The 20,828-nt window shown below is 38.2% G+C and overlaps 1 protein-coding gene across 1 annotated transcript; it reads left to right on the top strand.

Annotated features, from left to right (window-relative positions):
* Nucleotides 1-7,212: 7,212 nt before the first annotated feature.
* crfb2 (cytokine receptor family member b2) lies at nt 7,213-20,333 on the top strand. Its single transcript, XM_051119018.1, has 7 exons — nt 7,213-7,508; nt 7,999-8,134; nt 9,323-9,495; nt 14,035-14,183; nt 15,878-16,025; nt 16,166-16,275; nt 19,123-20,333. Exons 1-7 carry the CDS (start codon nt 7,460-7,462, stop codon nt 19,756-19,758), a joined length of 1,401 nt encoding a protein of 466 aa, XP_050974975.1. The 5' UTR covers nt 7,213-7,459; the 3' UTR covers nt 19,759-20,333.
* Nucleotides 20,334-20,828: the final 495 nt, after the last annotated feature.

The raw sequence follows: 20,828 nt of genomic DNA, 5'->3' as shown, positions 1-20,828 counted from the left end.
GCTGAGTCAAGTCACGTCACGGCTGAGTCAAGTTCCTGGTGCGTCTCCTGAGTCAAGTCCAGCCAAAGCTGTCGTTTCTGAAGCTAGTAAAGTCACAGCTGTTCCCCATGAGTCAAGCCAAGTTATAACGGGGGTTCTTGAGTCCAGTCACATTACTGCTTTGTTTCCTGAGTCAAGTCACATTGCAGCTGCACTTCCTGAGTCGAGTCAAGTTGCAGCCGCATTTCCTGAATCAAGCCCAATGATAGCTGCGTTCCCTGTGTCAAGTCGCAGCTATGGTCCCAGTGTCAAGTCAAGCTGCTGCTGTATCAAATAAAGTGACCGCTATTGTTCCAGAATCAAGTCAAGCTGCAGCTGTGTCGTCTAAGGCAAATCCCGCTGCAGCTGCGTCTTCTGAGGCAAGTCATGTTGCAGCTGGGTTTATGGAGTCAAGTCAAGTTACGGCGGCGCTTCCCAAGTCCAGTCAAGGAACAGCTACGCTCCCCGAAGCAAGTCAAGTTGCAACTGCGGTTCCTGTGTCAAGTCAAGCTGCTGCTGTCATTCCAGAGTCAAGTAAGATGCCGGCTGATGTAAGGGAGTCATGTCAAGTTGCAAATGCGTTTCCTGTGTCTAGTCAAGTTGCAGCTGTGGTCCCAGTACCAAGTCAAGCTGTTGCTGTCATTCCTGTATCAAATAAAGAGACAGCTGCTGTAACTGAGTCAAGTCACGTCACGTCACGGCCGAGTCAAGTCACGTCACGGCCGAGTCAAGTCACGTCACGGCTACATCTCCTGGGTCGAATCAAGTTCCCGGTGCGCCTATTGAGTCAAGACAAGTGACGACTGTGTTCCCCGAGTCCAGTCAAGTTGCAGCTACATCTGCTGAAGCAAGTCAAGCTGCAGCTGTGTTTCCCGAGTCAAGTCAGGTTGCAGCTGTGTTTCCTGAATTAAGTCAAGCGGCAGCCGCGTCTCCTGAGTCCAGTGAAGTCTCAGCTGTGTCTACTGAGTCAAGTCAAGTGACCGCTGCATTGCTGAAGCCAAGTCAAGTTTCAGTCGTGTTCCCTGAGTCAAGTCAAGTGGTAGCCGCGTCTCCTGAGTCAGGTCAAGTTGCAGCTGCACTCACGGAGTCAAGTCAAGACCCAGTGCGCACTCCAGAGCCCGAGCTGCCTCCAGTACACCCTCCAGAGGCAGAGCTCTTATCTAGGCTCAAGTTCGTTCCAGAGACCTTGTGTGCCAGAGAAGCCGCGCCAATGCCACCAGAGGTGTCCGCCCAGGCGGTAGAACCTCCTGGGGTGGCGGCGTTCATTTATAACCGATCTGCTTCTCCCCCTATTCAGTCTACCTCCTCTATCCCTGCTCTCCACAGGTCCCCATCTGTGATGCAGTTACCCGTTCTGCCCTGGAGGGCTCCAGCGCGCTCTCCAGTGCGCCCTCCAGAGCCTGCGCCTCTTCCGGTGCCTCCGGAGTCTGTGCGCCCTCCGGAGTCGGCTCCTCCTCCAGAGTCTACGCGCCCTCCAGAGTCGGCTCCTCCTCCAGAGTCTGCGCGCCCTCCTGAGTCGGCTCCTCCTCCAGCGCGTCCTCCAGCGCGCCCTGCTGAGCCCGCACGCCATCCTGCGCTCACCAGGACGGGTGGAACCCTAAGTTTCGCCAAGAAAATTTTTGGGGGGGGCTACCCCCTCGATCTGCCATGGCCGCCCGGACTATACCCTTGGCCATGGCTCCCTGACCTCCCTGACCCGCCATGGCCGCCCGGACTATACCCTTGGCCATGGCTCCCTGACCTCCCTGACCTGCCATGGCCGCCCGGACTATACCCTTGGCCTGGGCTCCCTGAACTCCCCGACCCGCCATGGCCACCTGGACTGTTTACTTGGCCATGGCTTCCTGTACGATCCGGGACCCACCCTGTAGTCGTAACCCCGCTCCCCTCTGTGTCTGCCCATATGTACCCTGTGTCTGCCCAGCACGGACCTCCAGGGCGCCCACCCTCCCACCCCAGTGTATGTGTTACGGCGCGAGTCGCGCCTTTGGGGGGGGTAATGTCAGACCTGTGTGTGCCATTTGGGCTGTTTGTGTGTTTTTTTTTTTTTTTTTTTTTCCTGGTTGTGTCCATTTATGGTCTTCCTGTTCCTGTCCTCGTTTGTTACGTCATTGTCGCCTGTGGTGTTCTGATTGGTTGTCTTGTGTATTTAAGTTTGGTTGTCCCCTAGGTGTCTCGTCGGTGATTACATTGTCATTCAGTCTTTGTTTTCGTGGTTGCTGTTCCCTACTGTTTTCCCTGCGTTGTTTTTGGTTTATGTTCACTTTGGCTTTTCAAATAAACTACACTTATTGGATCTCCGCTTTCCTCCTGCTTCATCCCTTGCACCCGACAACAACCATGACAGTGAGCAGCTAAATTAAAGTACTTAAGATTGCGTTGTTGTGCTCCGCCATCTCACGATATGAAAAATAGATAAAAACCTTGTGTGCGACCAATTTTTTTAATTTCCTGAAAACGTCCCAGCGCTTTCCCAGATCGCATCACAATTGATTGTATTAAACCAATTTATTGTTTATTATGTAAATCTATTATTTATTATGTAAACCAGGCTTTGTACTTAACGCACTTTCCGACAAAAAAAGAGGTCTTCTTCACTTGTAAAATCATCCTCTTCAAATCCATAACATACACTCTCTCATTACTGTAAGTCGTATGAAATTTCTCTGCTAAGATGGCAAATCAGCATCATCAACTTCATCTTTGCAGCAGACACTGACTCAGAAAACAGTTTAGCAATAAGTACATGAAATATGTTACAGCTATTTTTCCCTAGACATTCATTGTCATTCCTTTAGTCAGCAAGCTTTATTCGTCCGCTTGAGCATGGAATAGGCTATAAACGGCTCACTGGTTTAATATAGTAGAATTAATTTAATATAAACGTGTGATTACTAATGGCTCAAACGAGCGACTACAATAACACTTATAATAATAATAATAATAATAAATATAGCTGCAAGCAGCAATTGCGGGGCCAAGCACAACAGAGGCAGAATGAGAAGCTAAGCACGGCAAGGGGCAACAGACCGACCTCAACAATGAGTAATTAAAGCTATTTTAGGATGATATCAGTTTAAATGGCTGAAAAATCATACATACAACCAATAGTAATATAATTTAATGTCTTATCACTTTTAACCAATAGGTGGTGCTGTTTTCAAATTGATGTGATGCGTTCTGTGTGAGGTGACAATGACACACACAAATTTTGGTGTCATTATGCCAAAGCTTTGCAGAGATACACCCTCAGAATCATTTTGGCATCAAGCCTAAAATCCGTAGTAGCGCTGTATGAAAATGGTTTACTCTATCGACACGAAATCCATAACTTTGAGTCAGGACAGTCCGAGGATGATCTGACTCAATTTTGGTGAAAATCTGATCAGCGGTCTAGGAGGAGTATGAACAAGTAGGTTTTGTACATTAATCAAAATGGCGGAAAGGAAGTTCAGCCAAGTATGGTATAATTGGTATGTATGTTGTTGGCATGACCCAAGGAATATTTCGAGACCAGCTTTATTACATTAGGCTAATGCAATCAGAAGTTATTAGCATTTTTGGAAATTTCATTATTAATGTTTAAAGAATAGTGTATTACTTCTGACCAGCAGGTGGCGCTATTACCGAATTGACGTGGCGTGGTCAGGGTGTGGTGACAATAGCAAATATAAAATTTGGTGTCAATATGTCAAGGCTTTGCAGAGATACAGCCTCAGATGTAGTTTGGCATCTTTCCAGCAAATTCGTTGATGCGCTAAACGAAAATGGTTTTGTGTATCGACACAAAATTCATAACTTTTTGCCAGCATGGTCTGAAGATGATCTGAGTCAAATTTGGTGAAAATCAGACTAACGGTCTAGGAGGAGTTTGAAAAAGTAGGTTTTCAATATTAATCAAAATGGCAGACAGGATGTTTGGCCAATATTGGCATAATGGGTATCAATGTTCTCGGCTTGACCCAAGGAATCAGTTTTGACATCAGTTTCATTACAATAGGCTAATGTAAGCAGAAGTTATTAGCATTTTTGTAAATGTCTTTATAACTATTGACCACAAGGTAGCGCTGCCCCCAAACTTTTTGAGTACTGTCAGGGCATGGTGCCGAAGACACATACCGAGTTTTGTAACGATACGTCAATGCGTTTGTAAAATATAGCATTTTTGGACAAAATTCAATATGGCCGACACCCAAATTGGCTGACATGGGAAAATTGGATATGGTTCGACTCGGCATGATGCACAGAATCTAAAGAGACCAGTTTCATGAGTTTTGGCCTAACTATTCAGAAGTTATAAGCAAAAATACCCATTTTTCATATCTCCTGACCACTAGGTGGCACTGTGCTGAAACACTGTAGGTAGTCTCAGGTCATGCTTGTTATAACACACACCAAGTTTGGCCTCAATATGCCAAATCATTGCGGAGATATAGCCTTACAACCATTTTTGTGTGCTTTACATAGAAATCATTTGCATGTTATTCGAAAACGGTTTGACTAATCAACTTGAATTCCATAACTTTTTGCCAGGATGGTCTGAAGATGATCTGAGCCAATTTTGGTGAAAATCAGACAAACCATCTAGGACGAGTTCGAAAAAGTACGTTTTACGAACAAAAATTTATAGAAAAAAAACTAAACCTTACGATTTTTGAATTTTGGACTTCATTCGACTCGACTTGTACATTAATCAAAATGGTGGAAAGGAAGTTCGACCAATATTGTATAATTGGTATGTATGTTTTTGGCATGATCCAAGGGATGTTTTGGGACCAGTTTCATTACAATAGGCTAATGCAATCAGAAGTTATTAGCATTTTTGGAAATTTCATTATTAATGTTTAATGAATGGTGTATTACGTCTGACCAATAGGTGGCGCTGTTACCAAATTGAAGTGGTGTGGTCAGGGTAAGGTGACAATGGCACACACAAAGTTTGGTGTAAATATGTCAAAGCTTTGTGGAGATACAGCCTCAGATGCAGTTTGGCATCTTTCCAACAAATTCGTTGATGTGCTAAACTAAAACAGTTTTGTCTATTGACATGAAAGCCATAACTTTTTGTCAGCATGGTCAGAAGATGATCCGAGTCAAATTTGGTGAAAATTGGACCAACGGTCTAGGAGGAGTTTGAACAAGTATTTTTTCGATATTAATCAAAATGGCGGACAGGAAATTCACCCAATTATGGTATAATTGGTATCAGTGTTCTCGGCATGATCCAAGGAATATAACAAGGCCAGTTTTATTAGAGTAGGCCAATGTAAACTAAAGTTATTAGCATTTTTGGAAATTTCATTATTAATGTTTAATGAATGGTGTATTACTTCTGACCAGTAGGTGGCACTGTTACCAAATTGATGTGGCGTAGTCAGTGTGAGGTGACAAAGGCACATACAAAGTTTGGTGTAAATATGTCAAAGCTTTGTGGAGATTGGACCAACAATCTCCACTTTGGTGAAAATTGGACCAACGGTCTAGGAGGAGTTTGAACAAGTAGTTTTTCGATATTAATCAAAATGGCGGACAGGAAATTCACCCAATTATGGTATAATTGGTATCAGTGTTCTCAGCATGATCCAAGGAATATATCAAGACTAGTTTCATTAGAATAGGCCAATTAAAACAAAAGTTATAAGCAGATTTTTTGACCACAAGATGGCGCTACATCCAAACTTTTTGAGTAGTGTCAGGGCATGGTGCCGAAGACACATTCTGAGTTTCGTAAGGATATGTCAATGCTTTCATAAAATATAGCATTTTTGGACAAAATTCAATATGGTCAACACTCAAAATGGCTGACATGGGAAAATTGGATATGGTTGGACTCGGCATGATGCACCAAATCTGAAGAGACCAGTTTTGTGATTTTTGGCCAAACCATTCAGAAGTTATAAGCAAAAAAAACATTTTACATACATTTTACCACTAGGTGGCACTGTGCCAAAACACTGCAGGTAGCCTCAAGTCATGCTTGTTATGACACACACCAAGTTTGGTCTCAATACGCCAAACCGTTGCAGCGATATAACCTCACATACATTTTTGTGTGCTTTTCGTAGAATTCATTTGCGCGTTATTCGAAAATGGTTCGACTAATCAACTTGAATTCCATAACTTTTTGCCAACATGGTCTGAAGATGATCTGAGCCAATTTTGGTAAAAGTCAGACAAACTGTCTAGGATGAGTTCGAAAAAGTAGTTTTTACGAATAAAAATTAATAGAAAAAAAACTAAACCTTACAATTTCTGAATTTTGGACTTAATTTGAGTCGGCATGAGCCATGGATTCAGAGGAAAAAAGAATTTTGATTCTGTGCCTTACAGTTCAAAAGTTATTAGCATAAAATGATTGAAATTTTGGACAAGTGGTGGCGCTATTGAGTTTGAGTTAGAGACTCCAAACTTGCTGTGGTTAATGATGAGACTGTCCTCTATCAGTGTGCCAAATTTCACAACTTTCCCGCAAGTGGTTCTATGGGCTGCCGTAGACTTCCAGAGCGGAAGAAAAAATACGCTAACGGATACAATAGGTGCCATCGCACCTTCGGTGCTTGGCCCCTAATAATAATAAGGAAGGAATAACTGACAACGTGAACGCACTTTCCTTTTTGCATGAGCAATTTATGATATATTAATGCAGAACAGTTTTATTTGCAAACATGTCTGTATTTGTTCAATTTGCCTGCACAATCATTTAATCCCGAATTCCACAGACTCAAATTGAAAGGCATTTGTTTGTGGATTGTAAGATACATGCATAAAATTGATCCAGTACATGGATAATTGTGCGTCCAACTATTCATCGTTTTGAGTCTAATATCATACCATACAAAACTACTTTTTGTACCAGGCTGTAAACATATTTTTTTATGGTGTAAAGTTGGGCATTTTAACATGGGCAGTCTATGGGATTGACTCCCTTTTGCAGCCAGTCTCTAGCGGCCAGTCGATGAATTGCAGCTTTAGTCACTTCCGTGTTAGCTTCAAGAAGGAGACCAGGAAGTTGTCGCTTGGTCGTCAGACAAAAGCCGCTTTAAAGCAAGCCTCCAAGGCGTAGACATGTGCGCAGCGCCGCTTGACGTTAAGGCTGTAATTAATGTGATTGGTTGTCAAGGCACACATGATCCAAGTTAAACATTACGCTTTCTCCAATAGCAGAACCGCGGAGGTTGGTATCTCTCAAAATTTAGACCATCTCTGTTAAGACTCGAAACAACATGAAGACAGAACCGGAACTAGTAGAAGAACAAAGAAAATGAAAGTGTGTAATCCACTATAAATTATTTTTGCGATTTCAGAAGGCAGTATATATTGTGGCAGTATTTAAAAAGTATTATGTGAGAAAGGGAAATAAAACCTGTGAAAAATAAAGCACGGGATGTTTCTGGAAGAACAGATGAGAAACGACTGATCAATATCACGCAGTTATTACAACATGTATGTAATAGCAAGCATACTAACAACAATTCTTTTGTTTCATCTAGGTAAGTATACATCCTATAACATTTACGTTTGCTCTTCTGCTTAAATGTTGTTGATTAGTGTTGTTAGATGTTGTTAAATTTTCGTTGTTTTATTAATGGGCTGTATATATATATATATGTATAGTTTTTTACAGCCTACCGAAGTTAATGACAGTCTTATTTAAATTGTATCTGTTCTGACATAAAAAATCTTGCAAAGGAAATTTGCTTTACATAGTATCACATGGTAAAAGAAAAGTCATAGAGATGTTTTAGCACAGCTGGCAGTGTTATTTTGTAAGAACAAGAGGATACAGTTTTTTCTTGTGCTTTTTTTTCTTCTTATGATTTTGGGGAAAAATATTCACGGCTAAGTTAATAGTAGTCTTTGTGAGGTTTACTACCAAAGGTGAAAAACATTTGGATGTCAGTAGAATGCTTTAAGAAATACATTTTAAATGTTACTGTGTTTCATATATTTATTTAAATGTTTTCATTTTTACCTTTTAAGCACTGTGCAGCATGGACTTACCAGCCCCTGTACATCTGGTCCTGTCTTCCCAATATTTTTTCCACTTATTGTCCTGGAAAATGGGGCCAGGCTGTCCTGATGGTGTCCACTATACAGTCAGAGTGCAAACACTCAGGTATTTGATGCTTTTCAGGCATGGCAAAATAGAACACTGAATAGAGAAATAAAACAGAACAATAAATAAAACATAAAGAATAAAACAGAAACAGTTGTGACTGTAAATCCTACACATTCTGGTTAATGTAACTGGTAATTTCTGTAGCGCTGTTCACATGGGGCATGAATATTCATTAATATTACGAATGCATAATTTTATTTCTCTTCAACCAACCATGAAAAGCATTGGCAAATAAGACGTCTTGGGTCACATGTCTGGAGCCATTAAAGATACTCATATCTGAGCATTTGGCAGTGCTATCCCAGTGAAAACAGCACTGAAGACTCGATTTTATAATTCCTGACAAGAGCTGGTTTTGTATTCACAACAATTATTATGTTATCTAGTGCTGCTTACCAGAATCATGAACAGCTGTGATCTTGAAATACCAGCATGATGTCATTGTTTATAGGTATTAGTACATTTACAGCAGGTATAAAATGTACATTTTTGTATGTTTTGATTGATGCTGAAATGTACAATTTGGACATTCTAAAACATCTAAGACATTAACATAATTAGAAATTTACAGCCAAAAAGTTAAAATATTTTCTAATCTTTTATAACAAAGATATCTGTATAGATGCACTTTTATCATTTTAAGCCTACCCCCAAACTTAAACATAGCTGCTTTATAGAGAATGTGAAAGGAACATATAAAACAGAAAACAGCAGAAGTCACACAGAATAGAACAAAATCGTATCATTTCATATTAAAGGGTAAACTGCGCTTATTAAATGCAGAAAACATATGAAAACAATGCCATTATACAACAACTGAATACAATATAAACAAATAAATAATGGAATAATTTCAGTATTCATAAGGATTCTTTTGTACATCTATAAAGTTGCTGTTACGTAATTAATTTACAGTTTAGATGCTGTCAGTACATCAATATTACGTTAATGTGTTGTCACTATTATATGTTACAGTGTCTATGAAAACGTAAGTAAATATGTGGTAGCTCCACGCTTACACTTACATATGAAAACTCATCAGATCATGTTGGAAATACAGGTTCAATTCAACTGTAAATTCATGCAAAGTGGTAAAACTTTAAATTTAAGCATTTGGCTTAAATTTGGCTCTGTCATGCTTAGATGGATGCTTATTCTAATTCTAATTCTATTCTATGTTGACAGTAGGAGTGAGGTGGTGGTGAAGGAGTGTGAAAAGGTGACATTTCCTCTGGAGTGTAATCTCACAGAAGCCTTTTCTAATGTGGAGGAAACCTATTTCGTCAGTGTGTCTGCTGCTCTGGAAAACCGCACCTCACCACGTTCATTCTGCAGTGCTTTCAAACCCATTTATAACAGTAAGAGAGAGACCGTTTCATGTGATTTTTATTTGGATTATTTTTATTTATAGGCCTACGTGAACTACAAAACATGCTCCATGGTTATAGCTTGTAGCAGCTGTGTCGACAGTGCTGTCTTGGATTAATGTAAAAGCTTCTGTAATAGGCTAATACTTGCTGAAGAGTAAATTATACAGCTCTTATATATCAAGTCAAGTCAATGCACCTTTATCTATGTGGTACTTTATACAATACAGATTGTTTTAAAGCAGTTTTACAGTCAGTGATAAACAGGAAAATAGTGATTCGAAGATGCAAACAGTAAAAGCAGCTCTAAAAAGACAATAGTAAACAGTATTTATTCACTTGAAATCAGTTTATTGTTAAGATTTGAATTATTGAAATGTGTTATGAAGTGGGCTATGTGTGTGCTAGGTTAATAAGGTGGGTCTTTAATTTAGATTTAAACTAACAGAGTGTGTCTGCCTCCCGAACAGCGATAGTATCTGTCAGATAGGAGTTTGGGTGCTAAATAGGAAAAGGATTTGTAGTTAACTAATTCTCTAGGGTCAGGCATTTTTTGATGAGAGGCCATCTTGAAAGTCATCATATCCTAATGATAACGATGAAAAAATAATATTAAGAAGAAGATTTACGACTTCTGGAAGCACCTCTTTCAGTAGTTTATTCAGTATAGATTAGGGCTCGATACCATAATTTTGGCTTCAGTACATTACCAGAATGTGATACCTCGGTATCTAAATCGATACCATACCTAGGTAACAAATAAGCCTCAGAAGATAAGGGAATTGAAAACAATTTAGTAAGTAATGTTAACATACTAAACGTGTATTAGTTCATTTATCATTTATAACTAATTATTGACCTAGGTTAATAAGTGCTGTAATACTGTTAGGTCAACTTACCTAATTAATTTGAACTGTAAACATAAAAAAGTCTGTTTTACTGTAAAGTGTTATTCTAACAGTCGAAGTATCCAAAGTATGTTTTAGATTTCAAACTCAGATAGCCAAAGAAAAAGCATTAAATATAAATCTGTCTCATGCTCTCTCCGCTGCATCATATTAGCGATCAGCGGCGCTAGTAATTTTGAGTGCGTTGATGGAGTATCATCTATTTGATGATCCATCGGGTAGTTCTGTTTTCAGGTCTACCCGTTTCGCAGCAATTTGGGAACAGCAAGCTACAGGTGAACTTCGGAACAGCAGTATATAAAATACAGAATTGATCAAAATGATAGTATCGAACCATTTGAAATAAAATATATACTGGTATTTTTCCAGTACCAGTATCCCGCACATCCCTAGTATAGGTCAGGAGTCCTCAAATAGCAGACTGCGATCCAGTTCCGATACCATATTGCTTCCAATCGGACCATGAGACATAATGACTACAGTTAACAGTAGCACCATTTTTTTTACCGTTTCTACAGTTTAAAGTGAAACATTTAAACAACGTAGCTGTACACACCACAAGCGCCCAGTGTCGTCTATGGTGGTGATCTTTCTGTAGCCCCTAATATCTGTATGCAGAACCAAGTGGGCTTCATTCAAGGCCTTTCCACTCCTTGCATGGTGGTTCTCTTCCTTGCTAAAGACTAAAAGCAGTACAAGAGCTGCAGTAGATGTTATTTTAACAATTATAGCAAAATCATGGTGAGCAAATAGATCGATACTTCCACTAAAACCACTTCCATGTGTTGGCAGCAGCCATATCACCCTGTTGCCCAAGAACTGGCACAGAAGCCCCCCCAAAGTGGCATGTTTGTTAGTGATAATGTTAGTATTTTAAAATGTAATTCTTATTCCAGTTCCCGGGGTTGTTATTTATTATATTTCTATGAATTGGATGCTTTGCTCATAGTGTTTCTACTATTACATGTCTTCACTTAAAATTTGGACAGTTAAATATGTAAATATTCATATGCCTGTATATAAGTCTTAGAATAATTTACCTTTCAGATTAATCTGTTTTACTGGGATTTTGCGTTGTCTGTCATCATTTAAGCAATTATTTAATGAAATTGCCATTATAACATTTTAAATAGAATAGTTTTTGTAGTAATTTACATAACAGAGACGTGAAAAAAAAAAAAAAAAAAAAAAAAAAATATTAATAAGAATTATATCGAAAGTCATTTTTTGATATTTAGGGCCCGAAGCCCTAAAAGGGCGAAGGCCCTATTGTTTTTCTAAGGATCATTATTATTATTATTATTATTGTTATTATTATTATTATTATTATTATTATTATTAATTTTTTTTTTCTTTTAAGGTTTTGGGGGGTTTTGGGGCCCTTAACATACATGAAAACTCTTGAAACTTTGCACACATGTTAGAATCTTAGCTTAAAAACGGTGACATTTGAGGGGCTCTGTAGCGCACACCGTTTGACCTACAGTTACCAAAATTCATACACATAGACGTCATGAGGCTGAACAGCTTTTGTGCTTACAATCCGTGCTTCGCCCAACAGGAAGTCAGATATTCAAGGTTTTCTGAAAAGCGCATGCTCTGGAATTTGCGATACTCCTACTAGTTGTTTTTTTTCGGATTGCCACCAAACTCAGTCAACATCATCTCAGGACACTGGGGATGCAAATTTGCCAGGGGATTTTTGATATCTCGAACGGTTTTCCCGTGGCGGGGCAACAAAATTATGGCGAGAAATGAGAAACAGGAAATGGCTAATAGCTACTGCGCACATTGTCTGATTCTGATGAAACTTCAGGAGTTTCTTCGTTGTATGATGCCGATGACATCAATGTGACTACTAAGAGTCAAAGTTATAGCGCCACCAACTGGCAGCAGGAAGTGTGTCGTTTTCAAAATGCTTTTAAATCAGCCTCTTAATTTTACTTGATTTGCTTCAAACTTCATTAGAATAATGTAAAAACACGGCTGATGACAATCTGTAAAGGGATTGTTGAAACATTAAATGCTGTTGCCATGGCAACGTGTCAAACTTTAACATTTGCTTCCTGTGTTTTTGGGGCACTTAAAAAGCTTAGATTTTCATTAAATTCAACACACACATCAGTATTAATGATATTAATGACGTGGAGGAGGCACTCTATAGCGCCACCTTTTGTCAAAAGTTGGGGGGTTAGTTTTAGCTACAGTCACCAAACGCGGTATGTATATTGGTCTCATCAAACCAGACAACCTTCTAATTTACACCCATTAGCTGCGACCAACAGGAAGTCTGCTATTTTGATTTGAATGTGGATTTTTGGAAAAATCAGGCTATAAATAAATTCATACTCCTCCAAGCAGGAATAAGCAGTTCACACCAAACTTTGTCAACATGATGCCAACATACTGAAGATGTTAAATTGCGAGCGTATTTGAGATATCTTGAACGGTTGATTTAGGGTGATTTATTAAAGTAGCAGTAAAAAACATAACCGTAATTTTAAAATGCAGCATCCAAACACTTCACAACTTTACATACATAGAGCTAGTCATTCTGAGAAATGAATGCTTCCATCGATATAAAATGGTCTACTAAAAATAGAAAATTAAAAAAAACTATTAAACATCTGATCTCACTCTAACTCTCTCACTCTAACTCTGTGTAGGGGGATGGGATTAAGTGTATGTATGTGTGTGTGTAAGTGTGACTGGGGGTAGTTGAGTGGTTGTGTGTGTGTGTGTGTATGTGAGAGAGAGAGAGAGAGAGAGAGAGAGAAAGAGACAGACACAGTGCATTTAAAGTGCATTATCCTAACTGTTCACAACATTTTACATATGAAAAACAAATCATTCCTAGGAAATATGTTTATCATGTTTTCAGAGACTGCAAAAACATTTAAAATATTACACTTGTAGACTGGCAGATGAAGACTGTAATACCAAGGATGAACACAATATGGCCTCATAAGATAAGGAATCTTTTTAACTCTGATCCTATCTCAGTCTCATTGTATCAGAATGACTTAATTTTAAAATGACTTATTTTAACCCTTTCATTGCTGTAACCCTTCAATCCAAACTGGTACAGGGATACTGTTAATGCATGTGCCTGCTGGGCACCGTTTTTTCTGATGCCACCAGGGTGCCGGTTGCGCTGGCAGCGAGGGCCCGTCATTGCTGCTTGCAGCTATATTTTACATTTTGTACTGTAACTAAATTAGCTAATGTTTCTATTTACTTTCTAGAAAAACACACTAGCTGATACATCATCCTGGACATGCTAAACTTTTTATCTAAATATGTGACAATTTAAAAGTAAATCAACATTATTTTTAAGGGGTGCAGAGAAGCCTACACTAAACATGTGGAAAGCAGTGCAAGTGACAACGAACGGAGAAATAGCCATGACTCGCTGTGATTGTTGTTGATTCCAACTTAACACAGTTTGATTGACTAAAGATAGACCAAGAAGAACACACTGATGGTAAAGCATCAAAAATGAAAAGTTAACTGACTAACGAAATGCTAATGCCTTGCTCTAGTGGTTTAGAGTAAACGGCAATGTCAGATTAATTTGTAGCCGTCTTTTGTCTTATGTTGTTTTTCTTTTTTTCTCTTAAAGCCACCTTGGAGCCGCCGCTGCTGACAGTAACTGTATGCAATCAGTCGCTCTGTGTTAGTCTCAGGGCACCTACTGAGAAACTCCACAGTGTCTACAAATCATTCAGGTTTCGCTATAGATTGACGGTCAGCAGTGAAGATGGATCAGAGGTGAGACAACTTAATGGTCATGGTTGAATTTGGGTTAATCGAGTAGATTGTATGGTCCATTTAAAAAAAAAAAAAAAAAAAAAAAAAAAGAGATGAACTGTGTACTTTTAAGGAATAGATCAACCAAAGTTTACTCACCCTCAGGCCATCCAAAGCCGCTTTTTTTCACCATTGGGCCAAATGGTTTTAAGAACGGTAAGGAACAGTTCAAGTTATACTTGAGCTTGTTTTGGTACAGCACTATTACAAAAGTTCAGTTCAAACATGTGTTGCCTGGCCTGGACTGTGCTTTCCACCATTTTTTTTAAATGTAAATAAAGCCCATCATTACTTCCTTGACTAGAAGCCTGCTTCATGAATCTATAACTGCAGTTCACAAAATCAAATCAAAATACCTTTTATCTATTGTAACTAATGCAGTTTGGCAGAGGATATATATATTTTTTTAACTGTACAGTAATCTACACTATATTGTGTGTTCATCTACTGCAAGATCTCTTTACAGTAGTGTAATGAAAGTAAACTTTTCTTGAAGCTTATTGCTGAATTTCACTGTATCTTAACACCACTATTTATGTTGTGCACTGTAATTAAGTTGGCTTGAGAAAGCCAACTTACTGAAATGCTATTTAGACTTTAACTCTACAAACTCAGCCCAGATCTCCAGACTTCAGACTGATCTGACCGAGTGTGCTATATCTTTTCTAACTGATCAGACTTATGATTTTTCTAAAAAAGATGATTAAAACTAGGAAAAATCCCAAAGACTTACATTGACCGAATGTTCAAATGAGCCAAGACTATTCAAATTCCAACTGTCAAAACTCCCAGAATCCCTTGAGGCTCAATCAAACTTCCCTTCTATGTACTAATTCTAATCCATTTAAACTAATTAAAACTCATCTATCTATCTATTTATCTATCTATCATTAGCAACCAGAATCATGGTAGAAACATGCTAGCAACTTACTTATATTAAAAACATGCTAGCAACTTGCTAATCATGCTGGAAACATGCTAGCAACTTGCTAATCATGATAGAAACATGCTAGGAACATGCTAACAACTTGCTAATCGTGCTGCAAACATGCTAGCTACTTACTAATCATGTTAGACACATGCTAGCTACTTACTAATCATGTTAGACACATGCTAGCAACATGCTAACAACTAGTTATGCTAGAGAATGTATTGCCTTTAAAACATTCAAACTTTAACCTTTTAAAACTACTTTAAACCTCAAACTATTTCAGACTGAAAACCATCAAACTTAAAACTTTTTTTCTTAACTTCTTAAACTCTTTAAACTTTTGAAACTTTTTTTTAAAGCTTTTTTTAAAGCTTTTTCAAACTTTCTGGTCCGTCTTTCTTAAGCCAGCTTAAAGTTTGTCTCGACAAACTTTTTTATCTAGTTAGACAGTGACTTGAAAGTGATTGCACTGTAACAGATTTTTGAACTAATCTCACTAGTAATCTCTAGGCAGTGAAGTTTAATTCAGGAAATTTTTTTACTTTAAATACCTGGAAGTTTGAGGTTTGTACAAGTTGTGAGTAATTTTGGAACTGTGTTTATAGTTCTGAAAAATGGTTAATTGTTTCATGAATTTTTTGTTAGCAATTGAGAAAAATTATAATGTTGGTTTTACAATTGCAAATTTTGTGTTTGCTGCTCTTTGTGTTCACTTATAGTTTGATGTGGACATCAAAGAGTTAAAAAAAAAAGTGTGCCCCTTGAGGACCTGGCCCCTGGCCGAAGGTACTGTGTGAATGTCAGTATCATTGATCGCAGCCCACCCAGTAGATGGGTATGTGCCTCCACCCCTAAAAGAGCAATTGTCTCAGGTACTGTATTTTCTCCAAAATGTAATAGAATCCAACAGTATTTTTTGTCATACTACAGCTAAAAAAAAATGTAATGGCTCAATTTTTTTGTAAATTCGCCCGAAAGTATGCTAAAATCCAGTGTTGTTTATTTGTTTTAGATGCCATTATCTCTGTTATCCTGTGTCTGCTGATGTTGCTGTTAGTAATGTGCACACCAAGATTTGTTTCTCGCTGTTTCTGTCTAAAACCAAATCTTCCTCTAGTTCTGGTAAGTCCAGTCTTTTGTAACTCAAAAGGTCATGGAAGATATTTTTGATTTTTATAAATGATGCAAGAGAGTAAAATAGCAAATAGTAAAATAAGCTTTAGCGTCACAAAAACAGTAACCATCTAAAATCACTGTTCTCAGAGATGTTGTAAAGGAATAGTACACCTAAGAATGCTGAAAATTCACTCACCCTCAGGCCATTCAAAATGTTAGATGAGTTTGCTTCTTTATCGGAACATATTTGGAGAAATTTAGCATTTAGCACTTGCTCACCAGTGGATCCTCTGCATCAGGGCTGTTCAAACCTGTTTCTGGAGGGCCACTGTCCAGAAGTGTCTAGCTCTAGTGCTAATTAAAAACACCTGAATCAGCTAATCACATTCCTTAGACTTACTAGAAACTTCCAGGCAGTTGTGTTGGAGCCTTCCAGGAACAGAATTGGACACCTATGCTATACAGTGAATGGGTGCAGTCAGAGTTCAAATACCTGATAAATACATCCCCATAATCACGGTTATTTGACACGACTCCAGCCGATTAATTAACACCTTTTGAAAGCTGTGTGTTTGTAAGAAAATACTCATTAAGGCATTTTAACTTCCATAATACATCATAACTCCAGTGATATTTCTTTATATCAGTGTTTCTCAATCCTGGCTGCCCCAACACTGCACATTTTGTGTGTTTCCTTAATCAAACACACCTGATTTGACTCATGTGCTCATTAGAGGAAACTCCAGGACCTGAAATAGGTGTGTCAGATAAGGGAGTCTTACAAAATGTGCAGTTTTGGGGCGCCCAGGACCAGGGTTGAGAAATACTGCCTTATAGAGAATGGGAACGTGGCGTCACCAATGTGTAGCATTCTGGGACTTTCGGACACGGGCACTGCAGTACAGACTTGGTAATAGTGTAGGTAGATTTTAAAATTTATATTGTACATTTAAAAACATATTAGATTAACGAACGCTTGCTGTCATATGAACTGGCATATCTGTTGTCATGACCGGAGTAGAAAACTGTTCTAAAATGAAGCGCAATCTTATGCTTTTTAGCTTGAAACAAGGCAATGGTGAAAGCAGCTCAATGAAAATAAACAACTTGACCGAAATCTGGCTTTGGTGAAATTATGTCAGATTCAAAATTTCCAATACACTTCAATTTTTAAGTGCTCACGCTATAAATAACACGTATGGAAATGTAATTTAATTTAAAATATGGCTCGTTGCGATCACTCTCCTTGTTGATAAAGCAACTCATCTGATTTACTGTTCAGCAGCTCTTTGTTAGAAATCATGTATTTGTTCAATTCAAGTCAAGTAAAACTTATTTGGTGTAGTGCTTTCACAATATAATGCACTTTATACCTTAATGAAATTGGGGTGATATGATGATATGATCAAATACATCAGCTTTTCTCAATTGCAGACCTCACGTACCGTCTCTCTGTATATATTGCATGCCTCTCTTATTTAACCTGATTCAGATAACCAGCTAGTTCAAAGAGAGCTCCATGACTGAACTGCGTTCCGATTGACATGGTCCCTACACAATGTTCATTGCTCCCTGCTCCCTTCTCCCTGAGCAGGGGAAATCAGTTGAATTTTACTTTACTTAGAAATATTCATTAATGGATATGCGTTACACCACCGCCTGCATCGTCTTCACGCACAGACGAATCTTACTAGAGAAGTGTGACATAATATACCTCTGTAAATAAATGCAATTTAAATTCAGGTCTCGCACACTTCAGTGCTTGATGAATGGAACATATACGCTGTCTCAGAATCAGGGCGGAATATTTCAACTTTGCAGGGCACTTATTTTTGAATAGAACAGACATCTGAGATACACCCAAAAAGTGCAGAGCAGTGGCTCACTTACATGATCAACTGTCTGAGATCAATCTATAGTGTGTTTATTTTTTCTAGCAGATATATCAGTGCCACCTAGTTATTAAAAACTGCAAAAGAGAAATCAATTCAGTCCTGTGTGTGGTACAATAGATAATTTCTGTGAGTGTAAATGTGTCGTATACCGAACGCTCGAATGAACACAATGGATTCAAATATTAGTACATTTATTCTGAGCAAGTGCAAGCGTTTCTTAAAAATATTAACACATATACAGTCATTTTTTTTTCTGGTGATTTGTATTTGTTGTCATTGTACGCTATTTAGCGTGTCCTAAAACATGGCGGCGACTACCCAGAATGCAATGCGCAGTGACATAGATTCCCATTCTCTATATAATGCTTTCCCCAGTTATTGTCTCCTCACATCAAAATCCACCCATATATTTCCTGTGAACTTTTGAACTGTTTTAGACATTTCTTATTCTATGATTTTTTTCACTGGAGAAAGCAATGTTAGCGATAGAGTACTCGTATTTTAGCTGGAAGCCATAGTTTGACTTAAAAGCGTCTTGATGCATTTGTTTATTACAAACACGCAGCCTTTCACTTCATTAGATGTTAATTAATGGACTGAGTGGTGTGGATTACTTGTGGATTGTTGTGATGTTTTTATCAGCACCCACTCACTGCAGAGAATTCATTGGTGTGCAAGTCATGGAATGCTAGATTTTTCAAATCTGTTCAGATGAAGAAACAAACTCATCTTGGGTAGCCTGAGGGTGAGTAGAGCTTCAGCATTTATTTTTGGGTGAACTATTTTTTATTGCATAAAACGTATACAAATCCTATTAGGTATCATATTAGGCATAATCTTTGTTTTTTTGTGGATTTTTTTTTTACAGTGCACAAAACATCACTGTTCTGCTATTTATCACCTCAATTACTAATTTTTTTACATAATCATGATGTTACTAATGTCTGTTCTTTTCCAGAGCTCATTTGAGAGTAAGAATAAAGTTCTTACTGCTGTTGCTGAACCCATTAACAAGCTCTGTGAGGAGAGAGACTCCATCCAGAAGATGAAGAGAAACGGAGAGGAAGAAGACATGGAAGGGGAGACAGAGGAGGATTTGAAATACAGGAGACTAGTGTCACACTATCTGGACACACAGGGCTCCCCACTCTCAGTTTTTCCAACGTCATCTAGCTCTGTTTTGCTTATTAATCAAACTCCAGATACAAGCCTTACATCTTCTACAGATACTCAGAGTTGTAGTCTGATTGTGTTTGAGGGCAGCCATATTCATACTGAACCAACACCCTCTCCTAGGCTCCCTCAAGAAACAAGTCCACTCCAGAATTCAAGTTCCATTTTCACCGGACACATGGAGAATGAAGATGGAGAGAGCAGTACAGATGTAAACCTGTTTTCTGTGATGCTAGGAGGAGTTTCGGCAGAACAGCACAAACCTGAACCTGATAAAACCCGCAATACTGACGATGAGCAGGAATCTTCTGCTACATTGACCTGGATTTCTGATTCACAGTCCCAAAACTCTGAGTCTACTCAGATGAACATTTTAGAAGAAGATTATGATGATGATTCAGGGTACTTAGGTCGAAATTAGATTCCTGAGGTCTTTTACAGCACTTGAGAGTAGATATGAGAATATGAAAGCACACGTAAGCATTCTCAAATTCTGATAATATATAAATATATACTGTATTTGTATATTTTATAGATGTTTTTTTTTTTTTTTTTTTTTTTTTTTTTTTTGTATTTGTTTTTTTTTTATTATTGTTATTATCTTTGAATATGCATTTCAGTCTGATGGAGATCATGGCATACCAACATTATTCATATGTATTGTTCATATTTGCCTGGATGCGGAACAAGTGTTTACTAGACATGTTGGCCTGGCTCCAAGTTTTTTTAGAGGAAACACTGGTGTGTTTTCTTTGCTCTTTAAGTATTTTCAAAATAATAAAGATGTGAAAAAAAATGTAGTGATTAAATATTATTTTTCAATAACAAAACATCCAAGTTGTAATCTCAATCTTCACAATGTGAATGCACTGACTTTGTAAAACCAACTGTCCTCCTTATTTCCAATCTTTTTTATAGGCATTTTGTCAGGACAGTATGAATTACATTAAACTGATCAACAAACAACAAAATGTCATTACCATGTCTGACCCCAAACCTTAACCATCACTAAAGGGGGTAAAATATTAATTAATTAATTAATAAAAAATAAAAAAAAAAAACATGGACAAATAATGCTCTCTCATACTTAACATTCTGTGATGTCTTAAAAGAGACATTTCTTAAGTATTTTCAGAGTCTGTGTCAGAGGTACAAAGCAAGCCTTTAATGAAATTCAAGAAAGGAACCCAGGTTCTTCTGAAGGATTTAAGGGAACCTTTAAGCATAAACTGTATAAGGATGTAAAAAGAATATATCTTGTCAAATACATTGGACCAAAAAGTGACTAATCGAGGGCATCAAAACATGTGTATATGATCTGCTGGAGCCTGTCTACAACGGTTGCAAGCATTGTTTTTGTCTGGAAAACATCTAAATTTTAGATAATTGTGTGTAGCATTGTATTAAAGCATACCTGGCACAGATTTATGACGAGTGCACCTGATATAAGATGTATGACCACTTGTCATCTGAAATAGAAATAGAAAGGTC

This window comes from Labeo rohita, chromosome 9 (assembly GCF_022985175.1).
Source record: "Labeo rohita strain BAU-BD-2019 chromosome 9, IGBB_LRoh.1.0, whole genome shotgun sequence".
NCBI classification, from domain to species: domain Eukaryota; kingdom Metazoa; phylum Chordata; class Actinopteri; order Cypriniformes; family Cyprinidae; genus Labeo; species Labeo rohita.
Note: the sequence above shows the minus strand (reverse complement) of the source record. Positions and strands in the feature narration are given on the sequence as shown.